At 33.8% G+C, this 22,301-nt stretch overlaps 1 protein-coding gene across 1 annotated transcript in view; it reads left to right on the top strand.

Annotated features, from left to right (window-relative positions):
- The window catches only part of Dmd (dystrophin), a 1,637,847-nt gene that overhangs the window by 168,927 nt on the left and 1,446,619 nt on the right, over positions 1 to 22,301 (top strand). The window contains exons 5-6 of the mRNA XM_035449892.1: positions 18,591 to 18,779; positions 19,653 to 19,834. Of these exons, the coding sequence (XP_035305783.1) occupies positions 18,591 to 18,779; positions 19,653 to 19,834 (371 nt within the window). The remainder of the gene's footprint in view (positions 1 to 18,590; positions 18,780 to 19,652; positions 19,835 to 22,301) is intronic.

Here is a 22,301-nt window from a genome sequence, read left to right as displayed (position 1 = left end):
TCAAAGGGGAGAAATTTCAGGTGGAATTATTGAAGAAAAGACAGAAGCATGAATTTTCCAAATATGTTGGGTGTATGATCAAAGAGAAGAATAAACAATTAGACATGTATGTTGAGGATTAATTGTAGAGGATTATGAATACCATGTTAGAGGAGATGTATTTTATCTCATGGGAAACAAGGGCAATAAGGTCATTAACACATTTTGACCATAACACATAAATACAATGAACCATGCATGGATATAAAGATCAGAATCTAAAGGCATTTTGTTTGACATTAGGAAGAATAGATAGAAATGATTATAAACACAACCCCTACCCCTAAGGCCTAGGGAACTTCACGGAGCAGGTGTTAGAGTTTAAAAGCCATGGGACCAGGACATCTCCTGTGAGATACTTTCTGGTGCAAATGACAGGGAAACTATACCTATGAAATCTTAACAATATGGCTGCTGAGAGAGAAAGAACAAATCTTTCCAGGGACAGAATCCCATAAATTATTGAGTCCTAAAACGTTATCCCAAAACATAGGTGAATATAATAGCACTAATGAGACTCGGGAGTTTGCATTCATAAGTTTATGTGGTGTAATGTGTGTGTTATGATAATTAAAGAACAAGAAGACATGAATTTGAGAAGTGATGGGGCACAGGAGAAGTTGAAAGGAAATTGTATGGTATAAATACATTACTCAAATATAAGATTCTCAAAATAAAGTATAAAATACAGAGAAGTAAAATGGTCATGCCAGTACCACCTCCAGAAGCATCTGACTAATTACAGTTGTAACCTGGGGTTTATTTAGATAGCTGATTTAATGTAAGATGGGTTTCCACAAAGAGGACAAAAACAGCAGGCTTGAAGATATTCAAAGAAAAAATATTTTGGATGAAATATGTAATATATATATATGCATATATATATATTAGATTCAGATAAAGGATGATATTGTAGACAAATTCAATAAAGTCAAATGTTGTGAAGGTATTGGAAGGGGTGCATAATATTGGGGGTAGAGAGGTAGAACTGGTATTTTAGAAGTAGACTTGTGTACTTGAGAGCAACATTTCAAAGACAGGAAATTGCCAAAAATGCATAAAATTCAGGGTTGATGATTGCATATTGGAAAAAGGAAAGATGATTATTCAGTGGTTTGATGAATATACGTAGGAAATGAAATAACATACTGAAGGATGATAGGGTTGGACAGATGTGTTAGTGAGGGTTCTGATACGCTCTCTGTTATCAAATGTAGAAGAATTCTATTGTATATGATATGCACTATATATGTATCATGTATAGGATATTATATTCACATATAATTTCTTATTTTCTGACCAAGCAAGCACATGATAAATCATGACATATCCTAAAAACACATTTTACATTAGTATGTATTTATTAGTAGTAGTATTGATCCCTTTGGAATACCTTTAAATCTCCACATATTTTCCTCTATATTAAAATAATAATATCTCGAATTCAAGTTTTATCTGAAATCAGGCAGCAGAAAATAAAACACATGCATTGCTTGGAAATTTTGACAGGATTTGATTTTATAAAGCACTATAAAATAAGCTCTGCATAAAACTTTGAAATCAATCATTGTTGGACTTCTATTATTCTATTATCTATGATTCATATACAAACCTGCTAATCACTAGGACTTTGTTATCCTAATGTGATGTTTTTAGCCTTTCTGCAAGTTTGTATGAATAATGAACAGGGACAATTGAACAGTTTTGGTCAAATCAAGTGACAGACAATCCCTCTTAAGAACCTGGGTACTCACAGTTAGGTAATTCAGTTGTCTCTTCAATCTAGAAAAATTCCAGTAAACATTTTTAATTTTGAAATCTAGTTACTTATATTCTTTAATCTGGAGTATAGGAAACTATTCCTGATTCAGAGTCCACATTCTCTATGTATATGAATGTAAGAATATATCCATTGTGGCTATGTATAATCAAACTTAATTTTGAAATGCAAAGTGATTTTAATGATAAGACCATATATTGTAAATATCCATGCTTTCAAGCTTAAGTGAAAAGAATGTCCTTAAGGCAACTTTTAAGCAACAATTGAGATAGAGTTATGTTTTATATTACACAATTTAAATAGAAAATGGCAGTATGAATGAAAAGCATCTGTAGAGAATAAGATATTACAGTGTCCCACCACTTATATACCTGCTATCCAATAAAGAAGTTACTAATTTCTATTTTTCTAATGAAATAATGATGGATAGGGCATTTAAGGTTGTGTAATGCATTTCTTAATTTTCCAAGTCTTCCCTGTACCCACAACACTAACACAATTTATTTAATATTTAAATAGTTTCAAATCACAATTGTATCATTTTGAGTTCCTTGGGCCATAAAATGCTGCTTTACCTACCTTTTTATGTCTATCTTTACTCCTTTCTAAACCAGAAGCATAGAAGTCATGTTTCAAAGATTGACTTGTTTGGTTTTCGTATTTAGATAAACAAAGTTTAATAGAAATAAGGACGAACATGTCAGAAATCTGTCACTTGTATCACTTCTACATCTGCTGCTTGGTGGAAACCCTCAGTATACTACTTCAGTTCATTTTATTATAACACACTGATTATATAGAGTAATGGGTTTCATTTCACTTCCATATATGTAATGTTTCAGTCATTCTCACCCACTTTACCATTTTTTTTTTAATTTGTTTTTGTAAGACAGCATTTCTCTGTGTAACAGCCCTAGCTGTCCTGGAAGTAACACTGTAGACCAGCCTGGCCTGGAACTCAGAAAGACCCACCCACTTCCGCCTCCTGAGTGCTGATACAACCACCACTGGTCTACTTTATCATTTTAATTATCCACTTACACCCCTAATAATTTCCCTTCCCATATCAATAATGCTCCTTTAACTTTTATATTGCTTTGCCTACTAATTTTCACATATGAGCGAAATTAATGATTACTGTGAGTCCAGGTAATTTCACTTAACAACATGGACTCAAGTCCTTTCAATTTTAATAGGCGTGAGAAACTTGCATTCATCTTCATGGGAGAATAAATGTATTTTATATATCAGCACATTTTCTTTTTCTACTCATCCAGGCATGACACCTAAGCTCATTCAATAACTTGGCTGTTGAGAAAAGTGCTGTTATACATATGAATGGGAAAATATTTCTGTAGTAACTTGACTTTGATACTTTTGCATAAACACCAGACTTATAGAGCTAGATCATATGGTATATTTTTAATTGTTCATTTGTTGAGAAGTCTCTATAGTTATTACACCAGTACAGCTTCTCACTGTCAGTGAATAAAGGTTCTTCTTTTCCTGTATCCCTGCCAGCACCTGCCAGGGGTAAGATGCAACCTTAATGTAATTTTGATTTGCATCATCCTGATGGAGTACTCACAATGTGTCAGGTACTGACTATTTATATTATTTCTCAAATTCTTCCTTGAGTGGTATTGCTGCTGGAACTCTTCCGAATGTCATTCTACTCAGCATCCAAAGTGATTTTTTTTTACAAATATGACAATAATAACTATTTTACTCGTTAACAATATCAAGTTTTAGTTCCATCTTATGAAGCAGGTTTTAAATCCTATTAAAATTTATCTGGTTACTCCAATAACAAGTAAGAAACTACTACACCATGTGAATATCTTTCAGGTAGATCATTATTATAGCTCCCAGGATTTTTATTATGTGTGTTAGACTGATGATTATTTCCATCCTTTGGCAACTTCTATCACTATCCGCACTAGCCAGTATGTATAAAGCTTCCAGTTGAGAATCAGCTAGATTTCTCCATGTTTGTACCCTAATATTGTGGTGTCTTCTGAAATATGAGCTTACTGTTAAGTTGTGGATAGCTACAAACAGCATTGGCAATTACCTGTACTGTTTGGTGGGTGAGTATCTATGGATTCTTTTGATATATGGCTCAAAAAGGTATAACCCATTTCTGTACTGGGGAGTTTATTTGATAGAATACGACATTAGTTGGGGCATCATTATATGCTGATTCTATTTAAATTTCATATGCATTTCAGGAACCTTCTGCTGTATGACATTTCAAAAAGCCTATAGTTTTTTGTTATTTCTCCATGTACCCCGCACTCCCATACTTCCCCTGTTTAATTCTCCTGTTCCAATTCTGCCTAATCTTTGTAACACTGCATTCTATGTCACATTTTTATAACATCCCTTTCTGCATCCTAATCCTTTACTAGCCATATAAGTTTTGTGAAAATTCAAAATGAAGCATACATATCTAATACATAAAAGTATACCATCTAAATGTAAAATAGATTACACAATGATTGTATTCCTAGCTCTAGATTATATCACTTAGGATAATTGTTCCCCACCTCATACACTTACTTACAACTTTCATATTTTTATTTTTCTTCAAGTGTACCCCCATTTCATTATCTAATCATCAGTTAATGGACATCTTCGTTGTTTGCAATTTCTTACTATTATGAATAGGACATCAGTGAACTTGGATTAGAAAGTATCTCTGCAGCAAGATTGAGAATCCTTTGCATATATGCCATGAAGTGGTATAGCTTGATCTTGTGGTAGTTCTATTTTCAGCTTTTAATTTTTTTTTAATTATTTTTGAAATTGTAATATATTTTTATCATTTCTTCCTTCCCTTTCTTCTCTCCGAATACTCCTATGTACCCTCTTATTTTCTTTCAAATTAAAAAAACTCAGGTCTCTTTTTCTTTAATTATTCTCTCTCTCTCTTCACTCTCTCTCACTCTCTCTCTCTCTCTCTCTCTCTCTCTCTCTCTGTGTGTGTGTGTGTGTGTGTGTGTGTGTGTGTGTGTGTGTGTGTGTGTGTGTGTCTTTCTCTCTCTTGCTCTCTCTCCTCTCCCTTAAATACAGAAATGCAACATACCGAGTCCATACATTGTTACTTGTATATGTTTTTAAGGGTGGCCATTTGGTATGGTAAAACCAATTGGTTTGCTATTCCCTTGGGAAGTCTTATTTCTTCTAATTTTAGCATTTCTTAGTAATCTGTAGTTCTTTGTGTGGGCTCCTCTTCCACATTAGAATGTATATTGATGTCATCCTTTCTCTAGTCATGATTAGGCAGCCATGTTGTTGAGACTTTATGAATGTAGCTCCTGACATTTCTCAGAGAAACTATCTCACATCAAACTCCCTGCTCCTTTCTTTTTTTAAAATCTTTTCCACCTGACTTCTGTAATTATCCCTGACACTTAGTTGCTTCTGAGATGCAAGCCAAAGGTAAAAGCAGTAGCCTTTACTATTCTGAAGTCTCTGGGACAACACTGATCATTTTGCTTGTTATAGTTATAACAGTATGTACTATTATTTGTGATCTCTTATAATCTATGCACTATCTATTAAGGCCCATCTGGGTTTTAGAGTCAGTTCTAATAGGACTGCCTTTGTATGGTTGTAACAGGTCTGCATTTGTATGGTACTTGGTATTTATTCCATTCTAGCTTTTAAATTTCTTTCTCTGTTTTTTTCTTTACTTTTCATGTCTGGATTATTATGTGTCATCCTGTCTGTTTTGTTTTCTGCATGCTTTATATACTTTTAAATTTTTCATTTAAATTCTTTAATTACTACTCATGTTTACATGCCTATCCCCCCATTATCTCACCCTCTCATCTTCCCATGTTCCCCACCAATCCCCCAACTCCTCCCCAGAGATAGTGAGGCCCTCCACAAGGGACATTCAAAGTCCGTCATATCATTTGTGGGAGGGCCTAGGCCCTCCTTGCTGTATCTGGGCTGCAATAGTATCCCTCCATACGGAATGGGCTCCCAAAGTCCATTTGTGCTCTACGATAAACACTGGCTCCATTGTTAGAGGTCCCATAGACTGCCTTTGAATCCTAGCAGGCACCCACATTCATAGGGCTTGGTTCGGTCCAATGCTGTTTACTGGGCTTTATGACTAGGTTCTTCATTCTCTCAGTAGATCAGGTCAACTGTTTCTGCGGGTTTCTCCAGCATGGTATTGGCTCCTTTACTCATCCCTCCTCCTTCTCCACAACTGGATTCCAGAAGTATGGTTCAGTGTTTAGCTGTGGGTGCCTGTTTCTGCTTTGAACATCTACTGGATGACGGCTCTAGGAATGGTAACCAATCTCATTATAGGGGAGGGGCATCAATTTTATAACATTTCCTTTAGGTTAGGAAAATTTCATTCTATGAATATGCTGAAAAGATTTTCTGGGACTTTGACCTGGGTTTCTTCTCCTCTCCTTGATGGTATTATTCTTAGGCTCGGTCTTTTCATAATGTACCAGATATCCTCCATGTTTTGTGTCGGGATATTTTAGATTTAACATTTTCTTTGACTGACCTGTCTATTTCTTCCTTTGTGTCTTCAATGCCTATGATTCTCTCTTTCATCTCATGTACTCTGTTTTCACGAAGCTGCCTCTGTAGTTCCTGTCAAATTCCTAGTTTTTTTTCATTTCCAAATTTCTCTCTATTGATTCTATTTCCACTATCAATTCTTTGTTTGTTTAAAGTTTGTGTTTAAATTGATACCTTTAAGGGATTTATTCATCTCCTCTTTAAGGAATTCTATCATATCCATAAATGTTATTTTAAGGTCTGTGTCTTATGCTTCAGCTATGTTATAATACTCTGGACCCAATGTGTTATTCCCCTAGTGGAGATATATTGCCCTGGCTATTATTGACGGTATTTTTATGCTGTCATATAGACATCTGGGTTTGGAAAGATTGTAATTCTAGGTGGTAATATCTGCCCTTGTCTTTCTGAGTAGGTGCTTTGTTCCTCGGTTTATGTTGTCTTCTGTGGTTTTTAGGAGAGTGTGTGTGCTGATTCATAGGAGACTTTTCTAGGATCATGGTGGGTGTGGACACTTGGGGTTCCAGGTAAAATATGTTCCTAGATATTGGGAGCTGACCCTTAAGAATGGGGATGGACTGTGGCTGTGAGTTGTTCCACAGGAGAGAGGAAAGTAGGGTGTTTCACAAAAATTTACTTAGTTCTCCGGGAAAGGAGGCAAAACATGAGGACAGGATACAACAGGCAGTCTGTTACAGAGCATGGGGGTTGGGGAGAAGTGGGAGAATGAAGGTCTATACCTTGCTTATACTTCATTGGTTTACCTGCTTCTCTTCAAACTTGGCTGGTGGCTTCCCAGGGAATGCCTGCTGGTGTTAGGGCTAGAATAATAGGATAAACTTGGAGGAGAAAATCTGTGCTTTTAATTAGATATGGGGTCATGGAGGGAGTTGGGGATGCAACAGCTGGTCTGTTTGAAGGGGAGGTTGGATTTGGTAGGAGGGAGAGTTGAAGATACATAGTTAGCTACCTCTTCCCCTGGCTTCTAAAGTAATTTACCAGGGAATGTGTGTTTGATATTGTAGAATGTGATGATGGGATGAGTGGATGGGTGGTTTAGAGGAGAAGGTATGCATGATCCTTTGGATATGGGTTCAGAGAGGAAGGGAAAACTGAACTAGGTGTTCTGCTACAGAGCTGAGGATGAGACTGGAGAACTAGATGTGGAGAAGAGGAGGGAAAGGTGAAGATCTGCAGTCATCCTGCCTTATTCCCTTCTTAATCCCATGAAGTTTCACAGTCAAGCATCACTACTGAAAACTGCAGATGTATTTGTTGAAAATAAATAATAAATAAAAATCTCTCTGCTTGTCCTAATTCATTCCCATCACACCCCTTCCAAATACTATTTAGTAATGACAAACCTTCCTTTGGAAATCTAGTTTTCAGTTTATTTTCTTCCCATAGAGAAGTGATAAATATATTGGCAGGGAGTACTATATATTGTTCAGTCATAGTGGTACCAATAAAGATGTCTTTACAAGAAAAAAAAATTCAGTCTTGTTTGTTGTCAAAACATCTAACCAATTAAATCAATATTTAAAAAATAAAGTGAGAATAAGTCAATCAATGCAAATTATTACCTTATATATTATTATTTTATTCACTCCATTTCGGTTATTTTTTTTTCTAGCACTTTGAAGTACTTTCTTAGATATGCAGCTGACAAGGGTGCAATATATTTGTTTAGAATTTTTACAGCCCTTCCTTACTTGCCTTAACTTTCTTGTTGATGTGCTAATGAGCTGTGAAAAGGCCCAATGGAAGATAAATAAGATCTTCAGTGGATGCATAGGCTGATAAACTGTTCACATGATAATTGACAGTTGATATTTCTTCTAGGTCTGAGGGAAATTAAACAGAGTTGGCTGAGTATATGGAACAACATGAGTTAATTAAGTTATAAAAGAAGTTTACAGGACAATTTCAATCCTTCCATACAAATGTCATTCATGTACCTTCAGGCCTAGGCACAATTTGATTATCAGAAAGACGTTATAGGTCAGATTGTAGTGTGTCCTAGCATTTCTAAATCACAAGATTCTAAATAAATGGTTACTATTTCCATTCTGCCTAAATTTGATTTCCTTTTCTAAATTTGCTTTTTTTCCAAAGCAGAACAAATGTGTATCTCTCTGCCATTTTCTACTTAATCTGTATGACATCCTCAAAATGTTAGGTTTTCATTTGCTGCCTAAGTTTAATATTTGATGTCTAAATCACTGTATTAATCCACACATGTCACAGTAATTCTCTTTCTTACCTTATTAAATATGAGCTTATCCCGATGTATAAAATACTTTAAATAGCCAGGCAGTGGTGGCAAATGCCTTTAATCCCAGCATTCAGGAGGCAAAGTCAGGTGAACCTCTGTCAGTTCAAGACCAACCAGGTCTACAGAGCAAGTTCTAGGGCAGTCTCCAAAGCTACACAGAGAAACCCTGTCTTGAAAAAACACAAACCAAAAAAGTACTTTAAACCATAGAATGAATATTGCTTTTACAGTATATATTCAAGGAATAATAATAATCAGGAGTGTGAAACATTCAAAATAAAATATTTTTAAAATATAGTAAAACCTTTATAAAAACATAATATTTTTTCCCACTGTGGAAACCAAGACAGGAATCCAGTGTATTTCAATTTCTGTTTTCCAAGGCAGAGGAAAAAAATTGAAATATGCTAAGAAGCATGTTTTAAATTTATACATATATTTCAGGCATGGTTATTTGTTAATAAAAATTCTAGTGATATTCTTGGTATATTATTTGTATGATCACCAGTATATATACCAACTTAAAACTTTAAAGGAATGAGTAAATTTAATATCATTCTGATAAAGGAGCACACTACTAATAGAATTCTTAAAAATCCTGTGAACAGGTGTCTATGGAGAATGCTAAAGCTGTACACTAAGCCAAACTTTCTATAAATACAAAAATGTGGTCATATACAGGTGTATAGATGATAGTTCTGAATGGATCAATGAATACTATCACCTATTGTGTGTGCTTGAGAGAGAAAAGGGTCACATCACACAATTATGCTACATTATTGTATTTTGATTTGGGGGTACTATTTTCCAAACCTAGCAATCTCTGGGAAATAATTGTGCCTTTGAGTTTTTGAAAATAATATTTATTTAACGATTAATTTTACAGGCTTCTTTGAAAGAGATGCTCTTAACTTTACTCATCTGTTTTAATTATCTTTATGACCTTAGATATGAATCTAACCTCTAACAATCAGACTTCCATACTTTAAAAGTAGACAATTGTTTTTTCTTATGTTGCAATGTTAAATTTGATGATTTAGTAACATTCATATACTACACCTTACAAATAATAAACACCTTGAGTCATTTTTGTTCTGACTTTAAATTTTGTAGATGCAATGTGCATAAAAAAGAACATTATAGATTGGAGCATAGTCTGCAAAGCAGTAACCAAGAGGTAGACAAAGAATCTACTAGTATCTTACACTATTTACTCATATTAATAACTGAAAGTTTATCAACTTTAAAATTTTAATAGTATATATTTTATATGAATGAGAACAAAGTATTAATACTTCATTCATGACCAAAGTTAAATAATGATGCTGGCAATTTCACAATAATTTAAAATTATTTTTCCTTTTGATATTTTTATTCAAATTAGAAACAATCTTATTTTACATATCAATCCCAGTTCCCTCTCATTCCATACTCCCATGCCTCCCAACAACCCCCTCTCCTACCACTACCCCGCAGTCCCACTCCCTATCCACTCCCAAGCAGTGTGAGACTTTCTATGGCAGAGCAACAAAGTCTGTCACATCATTTGGGCCAGGGCCTAGGCCCTCCTTCATATACTTAGGCCGAAAGAGTATCCCTCCATGGAGGAATGGGATCCCAAAGTCCATTTGTGCAATAGGAATAAATACTGGTTCCACTGCAAGAGGCCCCATAGACTGCCCAGACTGCCTAACTGTCACCCAAGTTCAGGAGGCCTGGTTCAGTCCTATGCTGGTTCTCCAGTTATTTGGCTGGCATCCATGAGCTACAACTGGCTCAGTCTAGCTGTTTCTGTGGGTTTCTCCAGCATGGTATTGACCCTTTGGTCATCAATCCTCCAACTCTACAATGGGATTCCAGGAGTTCAAGTCAGTAGATCCGTATCTATTGCCATGCAAAACTCTCAGCCTAGACACATGGGGGGGGAAGGGGAGGGCTAGGCCCTGCTCTAAATGATGTGACAGATTTTTAAGATTCCCCCATGGTTAGCTTCACCCTCTCTGGGGAGCAGAGGAGTGATGGGATAGGGGTTTGCTGGGGGGCATGTGAGGATTGGAGGGAGAGGGAACTGGGATTGATATGTAAAATATGATTGTTTCTAATTTAAATAAGAAAATCTAGGAAACTAAAATGTTGAGGTTTAATTGGTAAATGCAAAATGTACCTTAAGTTCTTTTGTATAGAATTTCGTTGGCACCATCCATGTTGTGGAAGCTTTGACTAGTTCTCAACTTGTGGGTTGTGACTCTTTTGGGGGATTGATGACCGTTTAACAAGGATTGACTATGACCAATAGAAAACACAGATATTTGCCTTATTATTCAAAACATTAGCAAAATTACAGTTAAGAAGTAACAATGAAATAATTTTATGGTTGGAGGTCACCACATCATAGGAACTGTATTAAAGGTTCAGAGCATTAGGAAGGCTAGGAATCACAGGTTTAGTAAGATTGCATAAAAAAAACACAGCTGTAAATCATTAGTCATTGTAGGCTCTTTTAATTTATTAGGCTTAGTAAAATATTGAGTAAATGATCACTCATAATAGCAATAGATTGTGTTATCCAGCATTTTGTACCAGACCACCTTTTAAGTCTTCCTCTGGTTTCCATTTGTCAGATATTGATATATGTAACATTTTTTTGAAGTTGGCATTTTTTAATATTATGCCATTAAATGGTTCTAGATACTTCTTATAAAAAGTCTGTTTTTCTGTTATGTTTGTTATTTTTGTTGCTTAGGACATTTTCCCTTTATGATCATTTCTTCACCTTCTTAATTATATGGAAAATGTTCTATAATGTTCTGAATTACAGTAGCTGATAAAAAGTTATCATGAGGAAGACAAGAAAATAGGACACAAATATATAAATGGCAGACCAATTAATTGAATTCATACTGAATGATAAAAAAGTAAGCTTAAGCATATTAAGTAAAATAAACATATGTACATGCAGGGTCCATATAAGTATGAATGCTTGCATACATTCCAATATTCAGTATTGTAAATAAAGCCATATTTAAGATCATAAATGAAGATATGTGCTTTTAAATGTAACTAACTATCCCAAACAATTTAATTTAGACATGTTTGCTAATTCTCTCTTTGCTACACATTCTATTAGGTACAGAGGCAGAATAATAAAGATTAGTATATATCTAAATGTATAATACCACCGCCTCTTTTGTGCAAGGCTTTGATTTTAGTAGTTTCACCTACACATGCTACACTTTAGACTAAGACATATGGAATAGAAACTTTCAGACAAAAATCATTCCTAAGATTTTAAACTACATTCTGCCTTGAATAGAGTGATAAAATCTAGCATTGTTCTGTCCCATCCCATCTAAAATGTGAATTACTTCTTTGTAAAGGTTATCCCTGCACTATCCTTTCCTCACTCACTTAATAGCCACCGTATTTCTGAGTCACTGTTACATCATAGTACTTGTACTCAAGTATATCTCATGAGGTAGAAGGATATGTCACCATGTGCACATCATGCATCATGCTTCATCTCATCAAGCAAATAGTGTATAATTTCTCATTATCACAAGAAGAATACGGGTAGGAGAGAAGGCTCAGCTGTTAAAGGCTAGGCTCACAACCAAAACCAGGAAGAATATTATGGTACAGTATGATACTAAAAGGGAGTAATTCATGCAAATTTAAAGGTACATTGTTGTAGCTGTTCTATTGTGTTATTACTAATTTTCTTTTTCTATTCATTATTTACAAATTAATGCTTGAACATATATATATATATATATATATATATATATAGAGAGAGAGAGAGAGAGAGAGAGAGAGAGAAGAGTTCTGCAATAAAGATTAAAAAATGAAATAAAGTGACCTACCTCATTAACTGTATGAGAAATAGTGATTGTATCAGAAAAGTGACTAATTTTAAATTTAGGAACTAATTCTTAAACATTAGTTTTTTCAAGTAGATTCAATATTGAAATCCAAGCTGCTACAATCTTAGATTAGTGTTAATATGTTATATGGGACACACATTTTATTTCTTCAATGAAAAACATAATTATGAGTTAGGTTAAAACCAAATTTCTCTTTCAGAATTATTTTTCTTAAACTCTATATAGTTAATATGCTTAAATCTTTGCTCATCCAGGACCCAAAGTCTACTTTGCCTTCTTGCATTAAGACATTTGAAAAGGAGGAAAAGGCAGAGGAGACCATATCCATTCCCTTTATGTCTTACTGATTTTCCAAACTTCTACTCCATTAGTCAGTAAATGATCACATGTCACAGCTGCAAGCAAAGTGGGGGAGTGATTTATATCCTATAAAGTCGAAAAGTCTCCTGATTTTTTATTAATGTCTGCCTGAAACACAAAGTAGAACAGACAATAGAGGAATAAGAATCCATTTTGTCCAGGTTTCTTAGATATGAGAACTGATATTTTTGATTATAGAACATCCTGTTTAATAGGTTTTGAATACAAATTAAAAATAAAATATAATCATTTATGTACAAACACATGCATGAAAGAAATTGTGTTTCTTATTACAAAGAAGATAATAATCACATTAAGACATTTCTGTGAGAAACTGTAATATTGAAGAATATCAGTATGTTGGCAACAAATATCAAAAACAAACAATTGCCTAAATAGAAATTATACAATTTGAGTTGTTGGGATGTTACATAATTTCAAAGCCTTAGTCTTTGTTCAACCCCTCTGCTCAATAATGGAAGATGCACATCATCACCTTTCTCAGTGTGATTCAATGTGTGTGACTATCAAACAAGTTTTTAATATTTTCTAGATTTGTGATGCTCTCATATATTTTAATACAGCTATTTTCTCGGTGGCTTGCAAACCTTTGACTCTGAATTTGTAGAAAAGCTACATATATACACAAATTATAATTCAGAAGTTTTATTGAAATGTTTTATAAAGGTACTCATTACAGATTTTAATGTATTTCCTTCATTAAGGCAGGTTTCTCAGATTGTGGCAAGATATGTGCCTTCCATTCAAAGCATACTATTTTAAGTTAAAGAACTTCCAGGTTTACCTTTTGAACCTTAAGCCACATATGTGATTTTTCTACTCCTGTTTCCTCATTCTACTCTTCCCTCTCAACCTGATATATTGTTATGGAAAATGATATAATGCACATTACATGGTTGGCAAATTGATTGACACTAAATGATCAAGAAATAATGTAAGCTGTTTTATTGCTATTATATATGTAGTAGCTGTTATTTTTATTGTGGTTTAATATTGTCATAAAGCAAGCCATGTTTTTTCCTAAATCCTCATTAAGACTTAACTTTTAACTACATGCAAGCAAAAGCAGTATTAAAAGCTGCCTATTTATTGGTAGCATTAGTTTGATTGTTGTGCACATGTTGTGTGATGGATTAAATTCTCATAAATTACTTCTGTAGTCATTTTTCATACTTCAAATAAAGCCCTGGATTTCATGTTCTACTCTGAAGAAACAGAGGGAAATGTGGCAAGAATATCTCCAGATATGAATCGTGATTCCTCTGAACTGTGTCTCTGTTATTTATTAAAAGCGGTACTTGGTTATCCATCTGTAATCCTTGAGCTCTGAAATAATCTTTCACAGAGGGATAAAACGATTATGGAAAACACAAAAAATTCACAATGTGTGCATTGACTTAGACCACATAAAAGGAATAACGACAAATTTAATGTACTACGAATGAACAATTTCAAAGTGTATGCAATAAAAGAACAAGAAAGGTAGTTTTAACCAGGCTAAATATCGTATCTCTTTGTGAGGTTTGTACTTGGGAACATTGCCAAAACAAACCAGGTTCAACAAGGGCATGAAACTGGTAAATGGTACATGGCTCTCACTAGAAACAGCCATCTAGTGTTCCTAATGCTTTATGTCTTGTGCATTTTTTGGTTTCTGGTTGTCTATGTAGGCATTTGAAGATTTGTGTCAGTTTAAATTACCAAAACTGTGCTTGCTAAAGTGTACTTAGCTTGTTCAACTATTTCCTTATGAAAATCATTTGCCATTTCATTGAATTTTGCTCTCCAAATATAAGAATTGCTGAACATTTCTTGGGATATATACTATGTAAAATATTTTTTTACATTTTTAAAATTTGAATTACAGACAAAATTGAATTACATGACTATCCCAGTTCCCTTCTCCCTCCCTTCCTCCCCTACCACCCCCCAACTAAAACGCTACCTATCACATATCCTTTCTTCTAATTTATACCTGACTCAACCTTTCTGCTCCCTCATGACCTCTGCATCCTTCCTTTTCTTCCCTTCTCATTCTCATAGCTCCCACTGCGAATTTCAAGATTCCAGTTTCCCCCCTACTGAGGTGCACTCCAGTGTGTAAATGTACCAGATTTACTCTATCCATTCTTCAGTTGAGGGGATCTAGGTTGCTTCCATGTTCGGGCTATTACAAATAATGCTGCTATGAACATGGTTGAACAGATGTCCTTGTTGTATGAATGTGCATCTTTTGAGTATATGTCTAAGAGTGGAATTGCTGGATCTTGTGGTAGACTGATTCTGATTTCCTGAGGAATCTCCATACTGATTTCCAAAGTGGCTGTACAAATTGGCACTCCCACCAGCAATGGAGGAGTGCTCCCCATTCTTCATATCCTCTCCAGTATAAACTCTTATTGCTGTTTTTTTTTTTATTTTAGCCATTCTGAGGGGTGTAAGTTGGTACCTCAGAGTTTTTTATTTGCATTTTCCTGATGGCTAAGGATGTTGAGCACTTTCTTAAGTGTCTATTACCCATCTTAGACTCCTCTATTGAGACTTTGCTATTTAGTTCGCTATTTAGTTCTGTACCCCACTTTTTAATTGGATTATTTGATGGTTTAGAGAATAGCTTCTTGAGTTCTTTGTAAATTTTGGACATCAGCCCTCTTTCAGATGTGGGGTTGGTGACTATCTTTTCCCATTCTGTATTGAAAAACATATGAATGTAGAATTCAAACATTTTTCTCTTTGCATTTTATGGTGTTTTAAATACTAGAATAATTTCAAATTGTGTTTCATTAACTCTGCAAAATTATTGACTCATAAAATATGACTATTTGTGTTACTTATATATGTATATGTTCTGCACATATAAGAAAAACAACTAAGAAAATAATAATAAATTTTATTGTAAGTTAGAGACTGCTATTTTAACTTTGTTTTATTTAAAATTTTTCTATTTATAACTATCTAGAATAGTTTTGTAAGTTATTGCTAAATCACAGATTGGAATTTGAAGCAAAAATATCCATACAAAGAAAGGTTTAATCAAAACATAGATGACAAATTTTAATCATAAATTCATGTGTGTATATTAATCTATAGATATGTATAGATTAATTTATGGATGTTAATGATAGTTTATATGTATGTAATTTGAAACATTTTCCCTGCTTAAATTTAACTTTAAGACGCTGTCTTTGAAAAGTGTTTACTTTATATACATTCTCATAAAAAATATAAATTCATGAATTACAGTTTTAGATATATCTTCAAAAGACATCTCAAAATATGTGGCATTTAAATTTTTCCCAAATGCAAGTCTTTAAATATTAGTAAAGCATAAAATGCTTTAAATTTTTTAAACAATTTCCATAGTGGTAAAATGTAAGTTTGTTATGCTAATAATAATTATTTTTTAAGGTTTACATTTAGAGAAAGTATTTAAACATAAGATTACTTGTTCTTTATACTTGGTAATAGGTTCCAGGTTGAGCTGCAAACCATATAGCAACAAAGAACTGATTTCAATTCATTCCTATTGTTTTCAGGTTTGTGGGGTCATTTTTTCTACATTAATACTCTGACTCCTAAAATCTGGGCCGCATAACACAGTAAAATTTGGCTTGATAAAATTTTTTATGTTGTTACATCTATATAGGTACAAACTTATTAATAATTATAACTATTACATAATTTATGTGATCCTTATACTAGGTTAAGCATTATATCAAGTGCTTCATAAACTTGACATATTGTTCATTTGCTACTTAGCATTAGATAGTCAAGAAAATTGTAAAATTTGCAATATTAGTATGAACTTCATAGATATCTATTATGTTGTGCAATTTGAGTTCTGAAAGCAAATATAAGTTCAAACTTGCTAGGTTGTGTATTTTGCATTTTGTAGCTATGGTGTTCCAATGGATTTTATTCCTATTAGAATGTGGAAACTCCAAATGAACCCATCCATTTTCATTTAACTTCTTGCTAAGTCTATATTCTAATTCTCTTTATTGATTAAAGAAGGACTAGTTTCAAACAAGGATTGTGGATTTTTGTACATTTTTTGTGTATTGTTGATTTCATCATGAGTGGTTGATAACTGGGGAATACAATCTCAGTAATCAATTACATGATCGATATCCTTCATCATGTATGTTAAACTTAAGATGACAGTAGTTGTTGCTGTGATAACCTGGAGAGCTGTTATACTTGCTTCCTGTGAATAAGGAACTGAGAAATGGAGGCCATTCAGATAAGTAAAAGGTACTCAGCTTCACTACCATAAACAGATCCTAAGTAGAAGTGTGACTATTTGTTTGGGAGCATTCAAAGGCATGCCAGTTTCTGAAAGGTTTACAGCTTAATTCCAGCTCAGCTCCTTGGTGTATTGTTCCTCTTCCTCTCAAAATACTCTTCACAATTAAGTGCCAAGTCAAAATTAAAGAAGGAAGTTGCAAAAAAAGACCCAAAGGGGTAATGCTCATTTTCATCTGCTTAGATCTATCACAAAGTTATTTGTGTCTCACAGGTCTGGGTGAAACCCTTTGGAGTATGTTTTTTATTCAGATGTTTAAATTACAGAAACCTACTATTCATGCACTTGCTTTGAAAAAAAAAAAAAAAAACGTATCTGCAGACTTTATCAAGTACTCCGGGTTTTGTTGTTATTGTTTCACTTGTTGTTTTGTCAATGTAAGAGCATGTAGGTATTGACAAATGTAAAACAGCACAAAGGTTATCCCAGGAGAGCATCCCTGTTATTGGATAACAACTGTATAACAGAAGAATCTGCCCAAATATCCCAGGTTTAGAGGGCAATATTTTGTGTTTTAAACTACCTCAATTCTATTTAGATGGAGGCAACTCACTGCCAAGCAACAGACTCCAGCCTCTACAGCAGAATCCTTTCTCATTGTATATCTATAATTAATCTCTTTGCAATTTTATATGCCATTGAATGGAATAGTAATTAAGGTTTATGAGGTCAGTTTGAGATAACTTTCTACCAACCACTTCACAGATATTAAGAATCTCTCCTTAGAGTTATGAGTACTTTTAATGACATTTTTCCTTAGCTTTAGTGGCCTAGAAGGTAGTCAAAGAAAACATTTTGACATCTTGTTGAATATCAGTCTAATTAAATTGGATGGAGCATACTTCATACTTTTCTTGTAATATTTCATATTTAATTATTGTATTCTGGTATTAAATATTTGATACAAGTGATATAATGTCGGGATCTTTGCATATTTCTTCAATTTTTTTTAAAAATTACTTTCATACACTTACATATATGTAGTTGACATATATATATATATATGTATATATATATATATATATATATATATATATATGAGTGGAAAAGACATTATGGATGCCATTTCATAGCATTTAAGATTCAACAAAAGAGATGATGCACTGTCTTGATCTTTGAAATAATACAGATGAACTTTAATAAAATGTTAATTTGGCATGGGTATCAAGTTTCATTTGAGAATTTGTGTGTGAATTCATGAGGATGTTAAAATGCAGGCTCACTATTTTATGTGTTTGCTGTTCATGCCTCTGATAATGCAAGTGGACATTTCTAGCATTTTAAAAATATTCTTTCAATTTATAATTTAATGTACTGAAACAGTCTGCGAAACCACTAATTATATAACCCCCAATTTTTTTTTTTATTATTCAGCATTTGGAACCTCCTGAAGATAAGGCATTTGGCAGTTCATTGATGGAGACTGAAGTAAACCTGGATAGTTACCAAACTGCTTTAGAAGAAGTACTCTCATGGCTTCTGTCAGCAGAGGACACTTTGCAAGCACAAGGCGAGATTTCAAATGATGTTGAAAAAGTGAAAGAACAATTCCATGCTCACGAGGTAAAGCAAAACACTGGTGTATGAAGCTGAAGCTCATGGTTTATAGTGATAAGTCTTTTTGTAAGTTATTCTGAAAAAAGTTAGACACATTTTGGAAATGTGTTTGTCTGTGTGTTAATTATGAAATGTTACCAAATAACATTTTTTGCTTTGGATGGGAACAACTAGCTGTATTTGAAGTTCTGCTTTAGGAGACAAGTCTATTGATAGTGGCTTTGCAATAACTCTTAAAAGAACAAAAAGTACAGCATTTTCCTTTGTGTCAGACAAAACTGAGCCCTTTCTCTGAAGTACATTCCAGAGCACCTACTTATCATCATGAATAAAAGTTCTAAGGTACATCATGAGTGCATGTGTGGTAGCAAGTTGAAGGATCTTCAGGGAGAGAGATTTCCTGAGATTATACAGTTCCTTAGATTATTACCCACATAGCATACCCTTTGCTTCTCGTACTTGAGACAGGACTTTCATGCATCTCTAGAAGGCCTGATACTATCTATATAACCCAGGTAGGCCTTGACATAATGGGTACCCTCTTGCCTCATTGTCGTTTGTGCTGGGTTAATAGGCACGTGCAGCTATTTTCTGCATCTTTATCTTTTCTACAGTTACTCCGATGAGCTGCTTAATAAATATTCTCCACTAAAATGCTCCACTTAGGATATTCTTCCTTGGGAGATCTTCTAAGAATATAGTTTACCCTAATTCATATTGAAAATGATACAGAATTCCATGATATAAAAATGAAGATACACTTAAAGAGAATATGCATTTGAATGGGATGCAGGCTTAAAATTGCAAATAATCAAATTCAAATTCCCAATGTTTTCCTTAAGTGTTGATTACAATCATTAACTTTTTTTTTTTTGTCAGGGGTTCATGATGGATTTGACATCCCATCAAGGACGTGTTGGTAATGTTCTACAGTTAGGAAGTCAAATTATTGGTAAAGGAAAATTATCAGAAGATGAAGAAAATGAAGTGCAAGAACAAATGAATCTCCTAAATTCAAGATGGGAGTGCCTCAGGGTAGCTAGCATGGAAAAACAAAGCAAGTAAGTTGTGTGTGTGCGTGTTGAACATAGCTACTTACACATACTAGACAAGGCCTTGAACTTCTTATGGAGCCCAATTTGATAGTGAAATTGGAATCTTCTCCCTCAACCTCCATAGTAGCTAGGAAGTATGAACCTCTATATGCTGCCTCCAGGTGAATCCTTATTGGTTTATAATTAACAATAATTTTAGTATGACGTGCCTGAAATATTAGATAATTGGATGTTCAATGCAGGAGGTGATTATGAGCAAAATACTGACATTCTGTTCTTGAAATTGTATTTTATGTAGTCATTTTTATTTTATGTATATGAGTGTTTGCTTGTATGAGTTTATGTGCACCGGGCATATACTTGATGCCTTTGGAGTCAGAAAATGGCATCAGAACCGCTAGAGCTGGAGTTACATATGGTTGTGAGCTACAATGGGGGTCATGAAAACTGAACCCTAATCCTCTACAAGAGTGTCAACAAATTCTCCTAACCACTGAGCCATCAGGTAATTCAAGCCCTGTGAAGGCCCATCTTAAAAGACAGCTAAGTTTTAGGTTCTTTTCTATTATTTTCATATAGTTTGATACCTTTATCTGAATTGTTAACCTAAAGCATAAAGAGTATGTAATTTTGTTTAGGTTCATTTTCTGAAACGTTATAGATGGATTTTCACGCCTGTAATATAACTACTTGTATCTTAGCAACTGAAGTAGAGACGCTGGGTAGGTAGATGACTATATAACTAAGCTTTTGAGAACTGTCAAAATTTTATCCTATGTAATATTTCAAGATGTTCCACAAAAGTTACAGTGTGAACGTAGCAGCCATAGAACCATATGAAAACACATGTGCATAAAATCCTTCAAGAGTAATGGGTAACAGGAAACTTCGCTTATGAGGAAGCATTCAAAATATTACTCATCTCTTTATGAATATACTCTTGGAGAAAATTTCTTAATTTTGTGTGAAAAACCCTTATTTGAACACAGTTTGGCTGCGAATTCATTTAAAAACATAATATATATTGACTTATTTAAAAAAAAAAAAGATTTTGAGATATTTCTGAAAATGGCCTATTTCTTACAAAGGTAACAAACAGATTTCATCATTCTGCATGTGTTGATGTGATTGATATAATTAGGTGTGTGTATTCACGTAGAGCCTAGCGAGACAAGATAGATTTATATTTAAATGAAAAGAAATGAAGTGCCAATGGTGGATTTGAATAAATTAAGCTAAAAAATTGTCCAAGTGCCTTAAGTTTATTTAGATATTATTTATGAAGATTTAAAGCTTTAAAATAGGAACGAGAAACTCATTAGCTATTCTGGGAGGATTGCTGTGCTGGTACTAAATTATAGTGCAGCAACAGGGTAGAAGAAAACTCATTTTTATGCTCAATTTTTTAAAGAATAAGTAAGGCATAAATCATGAAAGAATTTTCACAACTATATATTCCAAGCCAGAATATACTAGTATCTACACATTGACATCATTGCCCTGTAATTATCAGTGCAATTATTTTAACTAATGCTAGAAGTCAACATTATAATTATTGAGCCAGCTTTCCCTAAATCCCAACATGAAAATATTTTTATTCCACACATTTGTCACCATCATTCATAAGGCATAGTGCTGTCAAATTTTAGTCAGATGTGCACAGTTTATAGTGTAGGGATTCTATTTACAACTTAAATATCATAGCCTCAAAAATCAATTGTCTGAAAAAGCCATGGTCCTATTTACTATCATCCCTATAGATGCACATCATTCTTTTATGTACCATTTCTAGATGTTTTTTTCAAGTAATTTACAATGTGATGTATGACACTTTAATAATTAATTAATTACACTTTGAGACTGACTTGCAAGAAAATGTAAATTTAACCTACAACTGAAATTCCAAATTTTTATTATATCATTTAAAAATGTTCATTTGCATATTTTTGAATTATTTGAATCCTCAAATGACAATATTAATTGGTAACAAGAACAACAACAAATAAGCATCATTTTAATTTCAGGGAATATTTTCTTACATTACAGGTCTTTCACTTTTTTGGTTAGCGTTACTCCAAGTTATTTTGTGTTGTTTGTGGCAACTACAAAGGGTGATGTTTCTCTGATATCTTTCTCCACCAATGTGCCATCAGTATATAGTAGGGCTATGGATTATTTTGAGTTAATCTTGTAACCTGCCACTTTGCTGAAGGTGTTTATCAGCCGAAGGATTTCCCTGATAAAGTTTTTCGGGTCACTTATGTAGACTATCATATCATCTGCAAATAGTGAAGGTTTGACTTCTTCCATTTGGATTTGTATCCCCTTGATCTCCTTTTGTTGTCTTATTACTCTAGATAAAACTTCAAGGAAAATATTGAAGAGTTATGGAGAGAGTGGACAGCATTTTCTTGTCCCCTATTTTAGATGAATTTGCTTTGAGTTTCTCTCCATTTAATTGGTTGATGGCTGT

Source organism: Cricetulus griseus, chromosome X (genome assembly GCF_003668045.3).
Source record: "Cricetulus griseus strain 17A/GY chromosome X, alternate assembly CriGri-PICRH-1.0, whole genome shotgun sequence".
In the NCBI taxonomy this organism is placed as follows: Eukaryota; Metazoa; Chordata; class Mammalia; order Rodentia; family Cricetidae; genus Cricetulus; species Cricetulus griseus.
The sequence above is the reverse complement of the archived record's forward strand: the minus strand, read 5'-3'. Positions and strand labels throughout refer to the sequence as shown.